We start from the raw sequence: 17646 nt of genomic DNA, 5'->3' as shown, positions 1-17646 counted from the left end.
ATTTAGTCTACCCTGAAACTTTGAGTTGGCAAGGTTACTTTAAATCGCGCTTCACAATTCGAATTTGTATTAACCATAACTTTATTTTATATATTTACTTAAATGTTGTTCTAGTGAAGGGTTAAATAACCAAGTTATTGTCCCAGTAAAAAAGATATTTGTGAATAAAAAACCTTTTTTTTTGTTATAATTTCTATTCGAAAGAGCTAAAAGCGACCATCAAATTGCAGCTAAAAGTTTTAATTATTATCTGATCGTAGTGTTAAATTAAATTTTTCTGTTACACAAAAAAAAGAAACATTTGTTTGGAACAATTGTTCGTGAATGTACCGGTGAAAATCATTATATTTAGTATATCAGTGTGTTGTTTAGAGAATTTTTAAAAAAATTACAAATTTTTTTGTTGGTGAACTCTTTGTTGCGAAAAGGTAATTTATTTTAGCTGGATTTTTTACTTCTGTTGCGATTTCGTACAATGTAAACGAGATGTATAATTGTTATAAAGAAAAATTATGAAATTGTGGTTTACAATAAAGTTTTTCTTTTGCCTTTTTTTTTGTGGCTCAATGAAAGGTCATTAGCCCGACGTTATATTCCGTACATATTATGCCAAGTATAAGTAACTGGATTTTTATTTTATATTTTCGAATGTCTGTTTATGGAAACAGAATTTATTCATTTAAAACTTCTTCTCGCAGAAATTTTCGATTTTGTTTCAATAAAATAAAAATTCAACACGAAAAAAAAAGAAATTTTTTCCATTGACTAAACAGAAAAACGCCTTGTGGCTGTGCGATGGTATACCGGCAAAATTATTATAGATTGTTGTTAATCATAATTTTGTCTATGAAAATTGGTTTTCTTGTCGTGTTAGTAGCGCTGTAAAAAAGAGCATGTGATAAATATTCTTTTTCTTCGTATAATTCTTTTTTTAATGGCCATACACTGTATGGTTAGGTTTAGTTAGTGTATGTACGTGCATATGAAATCAACCATATTTTAAGGAAAGGCGTTGCCTCATAAGTTATTTTTGAACAGATATGGTAAAGTTAGGCAAATAATACACAAAAAAAAATTGGTTTTGCACGAATGTATGTCGGGTAGACGGGTGAATCATTTATACACAAATTTATATTCGAAATTAAAATATACATTTTTGCCATCTTTGCAAGTAGCTGATGTAATCCAATTAATTGTTCAAGTAAAAAAAATGAATTCGCGACGCACTATTGATTTTCGTCGAACCATTTATATTTGCTTCGAATAAACATATTTCTTCCATAAAATTTTTTCTTTCTTCAATTTTTTTTGTGTGAGCTTCTGAGCTACCATCTTATTCTTCATTTCTGTCTTGAATATGTACGTGTTTTCCTATACTCCATCGAACGATCATTCGCAACGATATAAAATAATCTAATCCATTGCACACAATAATCATTAAATATCTCGACCAATTAATGTGGTATATAGAAGAACGAAAGCAACAGCTTGAGTATGACTCATGCCAATGTAATTTTACAGCACAGTGCCCTGCTATGAATCAGACATGTGTGAAGAGATTTTAGTTTTTTTTTTTTTAATGTACCGATTCGGATTAGAGCATACACATACTTTGTGGCGCTCTTGACAATGGTGCCATTATTACACTATTGTTATACACGAGAGCCGTCCATGGAGCAAGGTGTTTTTTTTCCCTCATCTATGTGTTCGGTATTTTGTATAACACCAATGACAAAACGAATTGTCACAGTTATGACTACACACCAGGCCAGCATTCATTTTTAATTTGAATATTTGAATATCAATTTTGTATTTTTTTTATCAGTTTCAACGAAGTCAAAAAATTTGCCAACTGCCGTCCTTATCTCTTTACGAATAAAAAAAAACGGTAGAGACATGACATCCGATGGACCTATTGACTTTCGGGTACGATGACATCATGAAATCGAATTTGTGGTAGTAGGTTAAATTAATGATATGGCTTCAGGTAGTGGGGTTGATATATGATGTAAAATATTGCGAATTCATCAGTAACCACACGCGTGTATGGGATTATTACAAATCCATGGCTTTTGGCAGACTCATAATCCATTACTTTCTATTCGTAAGCTCGTTTTTTTGTTACGTTAATATCTACCAGACGCACAGACTGCCTATGGTAATGGTGAACTCAATGAGTCATCATGGGGCAAGTTTTTATGAAAATGAAAACATTGTGCAACTTACTACAAAAAAGGATAGCTTACAGTACTCGGTCTAATTAGCACCGTTTGTATGATGAGTGATTTTTCTTTAAAGCTTGTTTCAACTAGAACGTATGTCGAAGTTAATTCACCACAATGCGACGCTTCTTTATATGAGTTGAATGAAATTTGCCTAATTAATATTTGGTTCGCGTTCTTCAAAAATAAAAATGGGCGTGCACTTAGTTCGTGTTATTAAAAATGATGAACTCAACTACCTTCATCAGAATCATAATTCTTTGCTTACGTTGAAGTTTAAAAAAAATTATTTTGATGGTGATCCCATCCCTCAGAACCTCGCACCTCGGGTTTTTTTTTTGTAGAATCAACAATACCTAGACCCAGAATCTAAAGAGCGAACCAACTGAAACTTTACAATATGCATTAACGGTTTAGAAAAGACGGAAGAAAGTCTTCTGTCTGTGCTTCGGTTCCCATGAAAAATCAAGTCTATAGAATGAAAAAAATGTTTTGCTGAAAAGCCACTCTCACGGATTGTTTTTTTGTAGGTTTTAATTTTTGTGTACACCTTGTTTTTATTGTGTTGTTGTTAAACAAATTCCAAACAGATAATAATAATGATAGAAAGGTGATGTGTCACTGTATAACTCGGTAAAAATAGCTATGATTGAAATGGTGTAGTATGAACAGACAAAGAGAGAACAACACGATTGTTATCGGCATAGAAATTTACAAATAATGGCTTTATCAGAATTCCAATTTTTGTCATTTTATATGACAAGTACACTACACCTGTACATGTGACGGAAATGAGATCAGTGTTTTGGGAATTAATTTCATTACTGTAATCGCTTTCCATGAAAGAGAGTACCTTTTCTGATACGAATAAAAAGGAATTTGGAACATCAATTAGATCATTGGTATAATTATTAGACAGTGTCGTCTCAAACAATGTTTCACGTTGATTCGTTATCATATGAATCAATCAATAGTGGCTAACTCGTCTGCTTTTCATTGCTCGATTGAGTTGCCAGGGTGAGAGCTTAAAGCTCAGCCGCAGACAGATTCGTAAACAAAACCAAAGCTGATTGAATCGGCTTGAGTCAAGTATGATACCGTATCCGGTCACTACTAATTTCTCTACATCATAGGCTTATCGCTCAGTTGTTGCACTCACTGGCACAACAAATATTTCGGTAATGAAGAGAATAGCCATCAGTAGCGAAACTAGTATAGCAATGAGCTAGTCCAAACCCTTCGTAGGTTGTTAAATCAGTGTATAGTCATTCTTTCATTTCATCACTAACCTGTTACAGATATCAGGCATATGATCAGTATTATTATCAGGTCTGGTACTTCTCTCGATCAAAGTATTGTTAATCGGTTGATAACAAATCTTGTACTTCAAATTTTTAACACGCATTTTACTATATAGAGAGGACCGTATTACCTAGAACTTGTCATTATTTTTGTTGTCGTTATCGATGTTGTCGTTATCATCGGCATGTGCTTGAAAATGTATAATTCATTTTAAGTGCCAGAGGTGTCGGACTGCTTTTTTTCACGCCTTCAATATAAACTGCCTCTCTAAGACATAAGATTCATTGAAGACGTGAGCGTTATTCTAATTAAATATCAAATCTAGTGGTTCAAAGTTAAGAAACATCCGTGAATTTAGGGTGGTAGTTGTCAAAAAAAGATCTCAAAAATAGTTTTGTTATCTTTATCATCCTCTACGTAATCTTCTTGCAGGTCGTGTACTTCATGACTCGAGACTCAGTTCACCTAATCGGTTTGTGGTCTATGTATTATTGACATTCTAGGAACGACAAGCACATTATAATTCAGAGCACTGCTCCCAGCATGAACACTGAATTGACAAGTGTCAAAGCCCTGCTGTGAATAATGACTACATCTGCTAATGTATTTTCATTTACGTGATGCAAAATCTTCTAATTTAATGATTTTAACATACATTTGGATACATAAACTGTACGAACCAGAGCTCATCGCTTATTTTGGCGTTGTTGTCGATAAAACAGATGGTTAGCTGTTTCTAATACGTTCAGGTTAAAAAACCATTTGTGCTGGCAAAATACGACGAAAACTGAAATTTCCACAAACGTTTTATGAGTGTAAATGGTTAGAATGGTAGAATGAAGAGTGTTTATTGCGGAATTTGACAAGCGAATCAAGTTTATTAGGCGTATAATGTTTTGTGAACAAAACTGGATTTTAAATCCAAATTGAAAATACAGTCTCGCCTCTAGATAGAATTCATTTCGAGAAGAAAAAAAAAACATTCATGCATCGCGTAATCTTTGTTCCATGCCGAGTCGATAATATTGTGAAGATCACTGTACTCTACACGGCTAAAAAGCTGAAAATAATTTTTTTCTTCTCTTTCAATTTCAGTCTACTCAACCGGAAACATTCAGCGGTAGTTATAATCGAGGCCAACTCAAAGCGTTACGTGTGGTGTATCCTACTGAAATTCTTGAGATAATCCACAGTTAGATACTTGGGGAAACATGGACACCGCATTTGATAACAGCAACGATGCCACTTTGGACAACTTAAATCAGGTAAAGGTCTGACTAGCACTCCGAATCAGAATTTCAATAAAATTTTCGCTTTGTATCGCAGGACATTTTTCAAAAGTCAACAAATGTGCTAACCGACGGTGACTTGGACATGGACATTAAAAATACAAACTTAACAACACCATCGATCGATACACTAAACAACATCCAGTCCTACACCATTGATAATCAAAAGAGTTCGGAAATAATTGATCAAAACCGGATTTCTAACGATGACTACATAATCGATGAAAATAACCGACATTCACCACCACTTCTTCTCAACGATGCTCCATTAAATGGCAAAGCATCGGAATTCAATGCGAGCGATAACTATTTTGGTCCGGAATCAAATGTTGACGATGACACCACCGGTTCGCCCGTTACAGAGGAATTGAATGAAAAGAGTGACGACATTGCAAATAATATGGTCGATGCTATTCGACCGGATGAGCTGGTTTCCTCGCATGGCATACATTTCGAAAACGTTGACTATTTGAAGACGGTGGATGAAGTCGAGGAATGTGATATGAAGAAGGACGTTGATGTTGCCGACAATCTTGAACGTAATTTCGATGGTGTGGAATTCGAAAATGAAAATAATATGTTTGCTGCCGATACACCGATGGAATTGGTTGCGGAATCTATTAAATTGGTGGACGCTGTTTTACCAGAAAAAACTGAAGGTGAGTCGTTTGTGTTTACTAATTCCGCTTGTCGCACTCTTACTGGATATTGAAAGATGTCAGGCGCTCGCAATATCGATGGAATTGAATTTCAGAGTTCTTTCCCGATAGTCATTAAGGCAGGTGTCTGTGTATACCATGAGGAATTAAGATGAATTGAAAAGAAATATCAAAGAAACGTTGCCCTCGTAACCACTACAACTGATTTTTTTATTTCTTTTAATTTTCAACTTTCAATGTCATGAATCTGAAAACGATTGAAGCATAGCGTTTCATCAAAAAAAAACGTTGTTGTAACTCAGCAAATTCAATGAATAAATTACTGCGAATCTGCAATTAGCGAGAGGGGAAAATCACAACATCAAATGGTGGGACAATCGGAAAATCTTTAAATTGACTTTGTGAAATGAGTCTGTCTTCTTTAGGGGATTAGCCACAATTATCCGGCTATCCTGAACAGGTCCTGCCCTTCTGAGATTTTTTTGTGCCCAGCAATGCAGGTCAATTCACGTTTAGATGATCCGATTTTCTGTTCGCAGAGTAATCTCTTGAGGTTTAAAGAAAATGAAAAGACTAAGAAATAGCGCTGCTGTACGGTGACATATTAACGATTCGTCACTTAAATATGAAACGATTTTTGTATCTGACGGCACTAACATATTCGCCGCTCATCAGTATTGCTCATAATTGAATACTCATTTTGATTTTGAATGATCGACAAACCGGTAGTTGACTTTGCAACTTTGTTCTAACAACGCACTTCAAGCATAAGTGATACTCTAAATGGGGTACTGGAAACTTGACAGTGTTGTACACTGTAAAGCCATATCATACAAAATAGTACTGTATTTGGCAGCTGTTTGACCTAATCGTCAAGTCCAATTATGTTTCATTGTATGATGGTTTAGCTTTTAAGCTCTGTGAAAATAAGCAAAAATTGTAAAATCCAGTTGAGATAAATTTTAGTGAGTTGTTCACGTTTATTCCCATAGAGGCAGGCGTTGAACAAACATCCAGGTGAAAAGAGGATTTTATTCTGTTCTTTTCATCAACAAAATTTCCATACCTCTTCTCTTCCTCATCAAACTTCTAATTTCAACTGTTACAAGAAACAAATTTTATTCCTGAAGGAATCTGTGATCGATGGATATGATGGATATCAGTAGTTATTTAATTGGCAGATCCTTTTTATATTAACTCCAGCTACTCTTCACAAACTTCTCTCTGATCTGGTATTGGCTTGATTAATTGAGACTTTGTGGTTCCGTACCCTTTTACAAGTCCAACGCACTTCAAGCAAAAGTACTATTAATGACAGCTGCCAAATAGAGTACTATTTTGTATGAAATTTTATCCCCACTCTTTTTACAGTGTAAAATTTTGTATGGAGCACTGTCAAGTTTCAGTACCCTATTTAGAGTACCACTTTTGCTTGAAGTGCGTTGATACGTCACATAATGTCTGTTATTTCTTTTGTTGAAAGTATTGCCTAGTGTTTGATGCAAAATCTTCTACTTTAATTTTAGAACTGGGCTTGTTCAGGCAATAGAATTAAGTGTTGAAACCCTCATTTAGCTCTATTACCTTCAATTTGAAACCAGTTTCGATTTTGTAAAATGTGTGAAGGCATATAGTGCTACACTCGCTAGGACCTAATTCAGATTCAGAAAGTAGTAAAATAATAGTTATGTGGTGAACGGCATATTTTAGTCAATTCCGAAATATATGCCCAAGGTATGAAAATGTTTTTTCACAACGGAGGTGAGAAAATACCGATTTTCTCACGCAGGCGAGAAAATAGTAATTTTCTCACCTCAGCTGAAACTTCGGGAGCCTTTGTTGTGAAAAACGTTGACCATGGAAAAAAGTAGAAAATTTCATTTTCTCAGGTGACTTGTGACCCTCGCTACGTTCTGGTCACAAAAACACCACCAAAATAAAAGTTCCTCTTTTTTCCCGGGTTGAACAGACAGATAACTATCCTAATCGAAAAATTTAATAATATGGCACAGGTTTCAAGCCTTGGCTTTATGAGGAATTAAAGGTGTCGTATAGCACCATGCTATAGCATGTAAACATTTTGCTATATAAAATGACGTTAGCTAAAGGTCTCCATCATTTACTTTGATTATTATTTACTATATTAAATGGATATCCGTTGCATACAGTATATACATATGAGACCATAAACTAGACAGTTTTCCTGAAAAAAACATGTCCGTTCAATGTCTATTTGAACATCTTCACACCCATACTCATACACACACCCATCTGATCACAATTATGAGTTTTTCTTCCCTGTATCCTTAATGGGAAATGCTCTCCCATTTATATTCTGCATTATGTTATATATACATGCATGCAGTGGAATTTCATTTTAATAATCCAAAGTCATTGAATCCTTATGCAGCCGGTACTATTATATCGAGAGATTGCACCCTGATATTGCATGCTGTTGTGAAATTTGATTTCATACCTCCTTGAACCATTTTTAGTGGAGGTCGACATTGGCTCTTGGGAGTGCGAAATATTTAAACTATATATAAAAACGAACATGATTACTTTGTGCCGCATTCGTGTTAAACATATAAATTCCATTTCACATCGATCTACTTAAGAAATGTAATTTATAATATTGGAATTATAACTTGATCTCACAAAGACTGTATAAAGGACGGTAGGCGTTGAATTGGCCCACGTTTTTAATATTTTAAAATTTGTTGTTCAATTTTTTTTAATTCTTACTACACTCTGGTTTTGTTGCAAGTTACGAAAGTGCATTACATGTCTCGATTGGTCCATATATACCAAGATTAATAGAGAATTTGTTTTCGTTATATTTAATATATACACTCTTTCGCGCGAAGAGAGTGAGAAATTTGAGTGAATTTTGAACGAAAGAGACAAGCGAAAACCGGCATATTCTTTCGTTAAAGAATTTAGTGTGTGTGGAAAAATCCGACATTGCAACAAAAACTAGTGCTCGAATAAATAGACTGACAATTATTTTTTATACGAATAACATTCGATGTTTGTTAATTACATTTTAATTAGTTTAATAGTTTTTTGTTCCAGTGCCTAAATTTAAATATTTTTTTTTTCTAAATTTATTATTTCGTGTGCCAGAGTATTAAAGAAATTATTTGCGTGTCTGTGGAACGAAAAACGTGAAACTGAAATAAATTCAAACATTCGGATGGTATGGTGAAGTAAGTTTTGCTTGAAAAGAAAACGAATTTCATAAATTTATTCTCGACGCGATTGTATGTATGAATTCATGCAACATAGATTTTAAAGACAGGAATTTTTTAATATCATTTCATTGCTAATTCAAATGGTTATGCTACATTTAATCATATATCGCCATGTTCTCTCTGTCAAAAAGGCTCTTGTGACGTAATTGTTTTGTTTTTGTTTTTCTATTAACCGAAAAAAATCTCATTCTAATTTTTTTTTGTTTCATTTGGTTGATTTACTTAATCAAGACGCGTTACGCTTAACAAAATTAGATGCGAAATTGATCAAAAAAAAATTATTTTCGTTGCGGAAATTATGATTTGGTTATAAATGTAAGTTCGCTTTGTATGAATCATTCGCCATGTTTGAGACTCCGATAAATTTTTTATAAAGACACACATTCTGTGTGTGCCGTTGTTTCGTTTTTTTTTTCATTCTTCCTTCTATTGTTTGATTTGTTGTCGTTCGCAAGCTGTGAGACATAAAACACAATTTACAAAAAAATAAACGAAGACATCTCCTCGAACCATCTTTCGAATTAAAATTCTATTTTTAATTTACTCAAAATGAAAATGGAAATTATGTAAGAAGAAAATGGTAAAAGTCTGAAAATTCTCAGTGCAATGAAATCAACAAAAAAAATATGCTTTGAGAGAGATATCGCTTTTCTTTCTTTTCTATTCTTTTTTCAAGACGTTCAAGACATACCGAAATAATACGTGAAAGTATTTTTAAACGTTGTAATGGTAAAACTATACGGAAAAAGGTTTTCGTATAGAATTCACTGCAGATTCGCAGTGACAGGATCGTTTCTGACGAGAAATGAATCTCCCTTGGAGGTTCTTTCATTTTGGCAATGAAAATTTTGCGTTCATTTGCGGAAAGTTTACTTTTTAGTATCTCACATCTCTTGTTTAGCGAATACCTCTTGCACGAGATATAAATGCGATAGAGTGCATTGCCTTTCATCTCTTAACAACACTATGTCTTCAATATTACATATCTATTATTAGTACGACGAGTACGACTCAATATCGAAATGTGTCGTCAAACCGTCGTTTAGTCCAAAAAAAATGTTTCAGAGTGCATGCCATACGCATGTTTATGCGTTAGAGTTTAAGATTATATCTAGCAACACAAAACATTCATACTGTTTAGCTAAATGTAAACATTGATGACTCACAGGGTGAATGAACACGTCATTGCGGAAATGTTCAAATAAAAGGAATAGCCGAAACACTCATTGTCCCTTTCGTTCATTTCGTTTCAATCAATGTTGAGTTTCCATTGTCTAAACGATTGTTATTTCCCGATAAGTCCACAGTGTTGTTGTATGTTTTATATGTTTTCGATATCTCACCAATCTATGCGTGGGAACAGGAAGGTTAGTCGATTTGAATGCAATGATTAATTTGCTTTTAAATATTTTTATGAGAAGGTTGTCTGTATATCATATAATAGCTAGTAGGTTTAGTTCAAGCAGCACCGATGTTTTTGTAAGACTGTTCGGGTTTGTATCAAATTTGAAGCTCTCCGTTGTTAGCTAGATAGCTCAGAATTTTCGATATTTGAATAGTAAGTCGAGGCTGGATTTGGTTTGAACCTAACGACCATAGCTTTCCACTCTACCACATGCACACTGTCTGCAATTCCCATTTGATTGATGACTTCTGCTCATTTCAATGCGCCCTGTGACAAGCGACTGGAAAAACACTTTTTTCTCACACCATTTGTGGCAATTGAAATTAATTTTCTGTTTTCTTCTTCTTACAGATCCAATTGAAGATCCCGTCCAACCAGAGAATGCAATTGTACCCGAAAGTGGCGAAGAATCCGAAGACGAATGGAATTATATTAAAGTGAGCCAAAACGCTAACGAACACGAAACTCAAGAACGAAATCTCATTTCACAAGAAACAGTGGAACCCGAAAGCCTTTGTCCTGACGTAAGAAAATGCCTGTTCTTGATTGCATTGTTCGCCCGAATTAAGCAGAAAATGTTTATGTTTTAGTTGGCTAACGATAATCAGTCCCACGACGACCCAGAAATTGTTGGAATTGAGGAATTAAGTTTGTCTGACGCAGATATGGCATCACAGTTGAATCCTGACGCTAAAGAATTTATACCGACTACTCCATCACCAACAAATACAACACCGATAAATAATCTAGACATTAGTGATGTTGCTGCAACTATGGCTGCACGGCTACATTTAGAAGATGAATTGGTGGCACAGAGTCCTCGTAAAGGATCAAAATGCGAGGAAATGGTCGATGTTCCAGTTCCAGAAGAAAACGACTTCCTGGATGATATAGCACAACGACCGGCCGATCTTGATTCGACGGTTATGTCTGAAAAACGACCGGGATCATCGAGTAGTCAATGCTCGTACCAGGAAATGAATCTTAAGGAAGCAATGCATGGTGACGAAAAACAGGAATACGCGCCGGATGCATTGAGCACTCCGGATCAGGCGGCATTCGAAATTAATTCGACCAATGGCGATCACGAAGAATTCATAAACATTCTGAATAAATCGATGCGAAATCAGGACGTTATGAACGCTTCATTTTACAATGACGGCACCAGTGATTCCAATAATCCGTTTAAAGTTGATTTAAATGCCGTGCATCGTCTTCCAACTTCTGATGACGAGAATGAAGACGAACGTGTTGAAGTCACGGGCGGTACGACTTACTCCTTCGAAGATACTGAATTTGGAATGAACGATTTCGTCCAACCAACCGATCATAGCGGACAAAATGGTTCTACAGTTAGTGAACTCGGTGTGAATCGTAGTGAACCGAAATCGAATGAAAGTGAGAGCATTGCTGAAGTGGTCCAAGAAATGATAACAGAAAATATGGCAGTGTTAGATCAGTGTAATTTAGTGTCTACCGAAGCGGAAGCAACAGACATAAATCTGTCTGCTACGGCCACCACAACTGAAAATATCATTGACTTCATCGTGGAACAGGTGGAACAACCAGAAGCTGTCATTGATGTTGCCGCTGTCGAACCGGAAGTCGTTACATTGGCAACAGAGGTCATCGAACCAGTTGAATCTGTTGTTTCAAATCTAATATCCACGGAATGTTTAATTCCCGAACAACAACCAAATATTGTCGTAGAGAGTGAAACCATTGCTGAACAGAGTATAAGCAACGATGTTTTAGCTGCACCCGAACCAATTGCAGAAACAGTTCCAATTGCTGAGACAGTAGTTGCAGTTACTGGTGCAGCAGTTGCCGCAGTTGCTGCTACTGCTGCTGTGGCCGCAGCAAAAACTAAATCGACAAAACCAGTAGATCCAAAAAGTAAAACAGTTCCAGCAAAGAAACCATTGTCAGCTGGTGTAACAGCCAAACCTAAAGCAAAACCGGAAGCAACCGCTCCCAAGACAGCTCCTGTACCGCGTCCAAGAACCGTTGCATCTCAACCACCAGTGAAAGCAATTGAAAAGAAACCAACATCATCGTTAGCAGCCAAAAAACCTGTCAATGGTGAAGTTAAGTCATCGGCTTCTGTTCCAGCTGCCAAACGACCAGTCTCCAGCACAACTACATTAAAATCTACCACTGCGGCACGAACAGGCACAACTACCACAACTACATCAAGGGTTACCACTTCCCGTTTGACCACAAAAACAGCCACCACCACCGGTGCTGAAGCTCCGAAAAGGTTTGTCACATTCATTCATTCATTGGAGTCTTTCTATAAATTTTTTATCATCGTTCACAGAGTTGCGACCACAAAGACTACCACTACCACAACTTCATCAACTTTAAAACCACGCCCATCTTCGGAAAAACCATCATCGACGTTAGGACGATCTCCGATTTCGAAAGCTAATACATCAGCAACAGACAAATCCACAAAAGATACGGTGAATAAATTACAAACATCCGGTGCTCGGGCACCTGTTTCTCCACGCAGCACACTTGCAACATCCAGAACCACAACAGTACCACCAAAAAAAGTTGATGCAGCTAAGGTTAGTATTTGTGTCGTAATCCCTCCATGTCTTGTAAAGGGGAAACCGATTTTCTGGTCGTGATTTTTTTTAGCAAAGTGTTAGGCCGGAAACACACGAGAAATTTTGCGTTGTTGGGATCGCCAATTATGCCGCGTTTTCCATTGTTTAGCCCGTGGTGAATATCTGGAAAACGTAACATAATTGCCGATCCCATCAACGCAAAATGATTCGTTTTCGGCCTTCGAGTCTCGAAGAGTCTGGTATGTTAGTTCAAGTCTTTTGACAGAACTTTTTCTTGCCGAAAGGGTTTTCTGCCGACTTTTGTCCTATTCCGATTCCAGTTTCTGGAACAACAACCGAGTGGACAACATTTTTCCATTCTTATTTTCTATTATTTCTTCTATCCAGCTTGAACTAACGAAATATCATAAAACAAATTCCAGCCTCCAAGTGCTGCCGCACCAATCAAACGACCAATAAGCTCAACTCAGCGAGCCCCAGTTGCTGCAACCACAAATAGCAAAGTGGCACCGACTCAAAAACGACCGATATCGTCGGCGACGAACCGATCAACGACCCTAGAAACCGTTAAGAAAACCACGTCAACTGTGAAGAAGGACGCCACAAAATCTCAAGCTAATGGAACGAAAGAATCGAAACCGAAGGAGAATGGAAACGGAACTGAAACAAATGAAACAAATGGTACGCACGCTTTCGATATGCCGATTGAATTGAACAATGCTGTGAATGTCGAACAAGAACCGGTTATGATGTAATCTGAGTTCGCTAATTTGGAATTGGAATTGGCGACAATTTTTTTTTGCTTTTATAATGGGAAGTGAAAACAAACAATTGGAAGAAAAAGAAAAACAATTTTTATTACTCAAACAACTTAAGGAACCCTACGTTTTGTACTGATCAACGATATGTTAATTTGCATTCAAATATTTTAAAATTTATGAGATAACTTAACTATTAAAAATAATTTAAAAAAAGGAAAATGAAAGGAAGGGAGGAATTTATGAAATCAAAACGAATCGATCAAATAACGTGAAAGCTTTGTGTTAACTTTGTCGGGATATGTTGGAAGTTTTATTTTGCTTAAAAACAAAAATTTTTTTTCGTGTGAGTTTGCTTTATAACGCTCGCTTTAAATCATCTTCAATGCGCATTTTATATTTAATTTAAACTTTTTTTTTCTCTGATTGTAAGTCGCCTCTCTATTTTTGTTCGATATGATGGAATGAATTTCAGTCGAATTGATTTGCCAAGACAAGAAATAAATTTTTGAAATGAATTTCGTTTTTCCCCATTTGCCGTTTACCGAATTCATAATTCGAAATTGGTTGAAATCCGAAAGCGCAATGTCGCACGAACGTCAATAATCCAAAAATTGGGAATTTTCCATCTGAATACAGGGACCAAACTGTGATAATATTTCGGTGAGCAGCAACCCAGTTACGTTAGAATTGTCCGATAGAAATAGAAAAATCGAGAAAATCAGAAAATCATGAAACAGGTGCTTTGAACAGTGACTCCCGCAGACAGTGAAAAATTTATCGGTCAATTTCAATTCAAGTCTTTGTGCGAAAAACGCCTTAAATCAAACACTCCAATAAATTTGCCTTAAAATTTAAACCACTGGAAGTGTTAGTGATTCCTGTATATTCAGCTGGGAGGGCGTTCCTTTCGGAAATTAAATGATTGGTAGATCTGTAACACGATAAGATGGACGTTTATTTCATTTTATTGACCTTTCACAGATAGTGCGTGTATATCGTCAGTGATAATCTGTCAAAATAATCGTCGAATCTATTACTTCGTTTGATTGAAGTATTTGAAAGAGATTGACAGATTGATCTTTGACTTTAATTGTTTTGAACAGGCAGTGCTATGTAAAGGCGACTCATTGTCCCCTTTTCAAATAGCCGATGTTGATAAACAGCTGATGTCGATAAACAGCCGATGTCGATAAACAGCCGATAAAAACCGTCTGAACGAGAGGTTAAGAATCTCAATTACTTTGTTTAATTTTGCGTTTATGGGAACAAAATGTGAATAAATCGCGTTGAAGATGATGTGCTATTTTATATTGGTCACATTCAGGATTGTTGATTGTTTCGAATAAATCGTTAAAATGAATTTTTGCGTAAAAGTCCCGGTTGATGGTTGCACTTTTACGCCTCTATTGCCTTTTCGTGAATGTAGAAATTAAAAACATTTTTGATCGTAATTTTTATAACAAATGATTTTTTATATTTAAATATAAAAGTGCGGAAGGAATTTGTTGAACGGAAGCTAGATGTGGGAGATAAAGAATGGAAAAAGAGGATCAATATTGACGTGATAAGAAACGATTATCTTTTTCTCTCCCGAGATATATAGAGGGAGAGAACTAGAGAAATTATTAAATTATTGAAATTAAAGTATAATTAACAGAAATAATTAACAAATTTATACAACTGAATGTCATATCCATTCGCTTCATTATTAATTTAAAATCACACCGAAAAGATAATAAATTTAATTTGTAAATCTATTCCTCTTTTGTGGGCATTCGATTTTGTTTCAATTTTTTGCATGATTTTGGTTTTGCATGCGATTCTATGATATAAGCAAAATCGAATTTAATTTTTTTTGTTTTGTTTTTTAGCAAACGCCTATTTAATATCAAATTAAATGCAGTCAAATTTGCTTGGAACTAAAAAAAAAACAAAATATTGAAATTAAAAAAATATTAAATTAAAACTAAACACCAGAATTATAATTGTCTCTAGTTTAATTAGGACCTCGAGCAACGACCGGCTTTTAAATCGCTACGAAATGCTTCTTCCTAATACTATTTTGATTAACGACATAAACATCCTTTTGAATTAGTTGCGAAAGTTGTTGCAAAACAATTCTTTCTTCATCCTTTTGCAATTACTTCAGGCCGGTGACACAAAAAGGAAAAAAAGGAGAAAATTTTTTAAATTTTTGTACCAGACACACACACACCACAAACGATACCCCAATGTATATTATTATGTTTTTTCTTATTATTTTTGTGTCCTTATCTCCTTTGTGTAAGGATTTATTTTTATTATTATTTAAGTCATCCTCCTCCTCCCCCTCTACACTCAATTTTAGTACGTAACGTTGTATAATTTAATAATATTATTGCTTTGAAATCGAATTTTTATCTCTTTCATTCTCTTTATTCATTTCATAAAATATTATTCACATTAAACAACCACTTCAAATAAAACATTTTTTGGTTTTATTACTTATATTACACACACGCTTTAACAATCTGGCAGATTGACTTGGCTTATACGAATCCTTGGCTGCAGTTGACTAATATTGAAGAATTAATGCCCTTAATGTCGCTGAAAATATCTAAAAGGATTTTCCAAGTATTAGACTTTGTATGAATTTACTTCGTTCTGGTGTGATGACAAATCAGCTGTTTCGATAGTATGGTAAGTATGGAAGCCCAATGTATTTTTAAGCTCATAATGATTGCGGGAAAATGAAAAAAAATGGTCTCAGGATTCTGATTCAACTAAATTTAGTCTAGAGGATTAGCTGATACCATAAACGTTCTAAAGGAACAGGCAAAGACACCTCTGAGTTGATCACATCTCAATTTGGTAGTGAGACTTCGTAAGTGTCTTAACCTATTCTTTTAGAACCAATACCACTGTTAAAAATAATTTTTTAAAGATTAAACATCCAGGACTCCCGCTCCTTTTTAGGTGTTGGACATTCCGGACATTTAGGACAAAGTTTAGTGGGTAGAATTATAGGTGACGAATTATTAAGTAGTTTGACCTTATCACGCATAACCAAAATTTTAGCAGATACCTTACAAGTTACCTTATTACTGTGCTGTGTAGAATGAATTGGAATAAAGACTCTTTTAACCTTACAAGTAATTTTGTAAGAAACATAAGTTATCTGTTGACATTTTGGTCATACATGATAGGCCCAAATTGCCTCTATCAACTTATGCGTCCAACCAAATTTATAACTTAGAGTCAATTTTGGAAGTCTTCAACATTCAACTATAAATACAAATGTACGCAAAAATATTTTCGCAATTTTCTCAAATTTAAGAAAATCACGAAGATTCGTGAAAGGCACTATTTGTACTGTACGTGTTTGTTCGAATGTGGAACAAGTTAAATTGTAAACATTGAACATTCCAGATAGGCACTAGATTGACCTTTGTTTAATTGCCTGAAATTATCAAATAAAATAGGGTGTCTTTCTTTTAAATCATGTAACTTCTGATGCAAAATCTTGAATAGTCAGTAATTGCAGGTGCTTTTTCGACAGATCAGAAAAAAGGCAAAAACACCAGAAGTTTCCTGAACTTCTTGGATCGTCACCCCTCATACCAATCAACTTTTAGTGGAAAAAAACTTATTAGCTTCAGTTTGAATAGTTGTCACCTTCTTCTGAACATTTGGGTCAAAGCTCTGCTTCTAGCATGAATTTTCGTCCATTTTCATTGGACCTATATCTGAGATCATATAAATCTTAATAAATGGCACCTCAAGTAAACTCTTGATTATTCCCTTGACTGTCAGGGTCTTATGCCAGAAAATACCCTAAAATGTTTGTATGGAAGGTTGTATGATATGTTATGAAAAAACGGAATTTTATTTTTTTAATCGACGCAGAATTGAATTCCTGAGGCTAAGTTCGAAGATGGGGTATGTGGGATTAAGGATCTGGAAGGTATTCCAGAAAAACAGTATTTTCCATTGTTGGAAATTCAATCAATCGAAAAAGATTACTTTGATGGAATTTGATTTTGTCGGTTAGTTATATCCATCTATCACGGTGATAGTTGGTTATAGTCAGGTGAAAGTCAGCTATCACGGTGATAGTTGATTATAGTCAGGAATAGTCACGTGAATGTTAGTTTTCTATAACGGTGATAGTCAGCTATCACTGGCAAAATTAGCCGATT

At 35.2% G+C, this 17646-nt stretch overlaps 1 protein-coding gene across 1 annotated transcript; it reads left to right on the top strand.

The window, feature by feature from the left end:
- LOC119080260 (flocculation protein FLO11) lies at positions 1-13719 on the top strand. Its single transcript, XM_037188508.1, has 7 exons — positions 1-428; positions 4620-4789; positions 4851-5472; positions 10483-10655; positions 10722-12391; positions 12452-12704; positions 13130-13719. Exons 2-7 carry the CDS (start codon positions 4736-4738, stop codon positions 13460-13462), a joined length of 3105 nt encoding a protein of 1034 aa, XP_037044403.1. The 5' UTR covers positions 1-428; positions 4620-4735; the 3' UTR covers positions 13463-13719.
- Positions 13720-17646: the final 3927 nt, after the last annotated feature.

Source organism: Bradysia coprophila, unplaced genomic scaffold (genome assembly GCF_014529535.1).
Source record: "Bradysia coprophila strain Holo2 unplaced genomic scaffold, BU_Bcop_v1 contig_350, whole genome shotgun sequence".
Lineage (NCBI taxonomy): Eukaryota > Metazoa > Arthropoda > Insecta > Diptera > Sciaridae > Bradysia > Bradysia coprophila.
This window is presented reverse-complemented; position numbering and strand designations above follow the sequence as displayed.

Bases quoted from the DNA above. Each gene is read 5' to 3' on its own strand.
- LOC119080260 (XM_037188508.1), top strand. From the start codon at position 4,736: ATGGACACCGCATTTGATAACAGCAACGATGCCACTTTGGACAACTTA. The intron at 5,473-10,482 runs GTGAGTCGTTTG...TTCTTCTTACAG, and splicing joins TTTACCAGAAAAAACTGAAG to ATCCAATTGAAGATCCCGTC. The intron at 12,392-12,451 runs GTTTGTCACATT...CATCGTTCACAG, and splicing joins GGTGCTGAAGCTCCGAAAAG to AGTTGCGACCACAAAGACTA.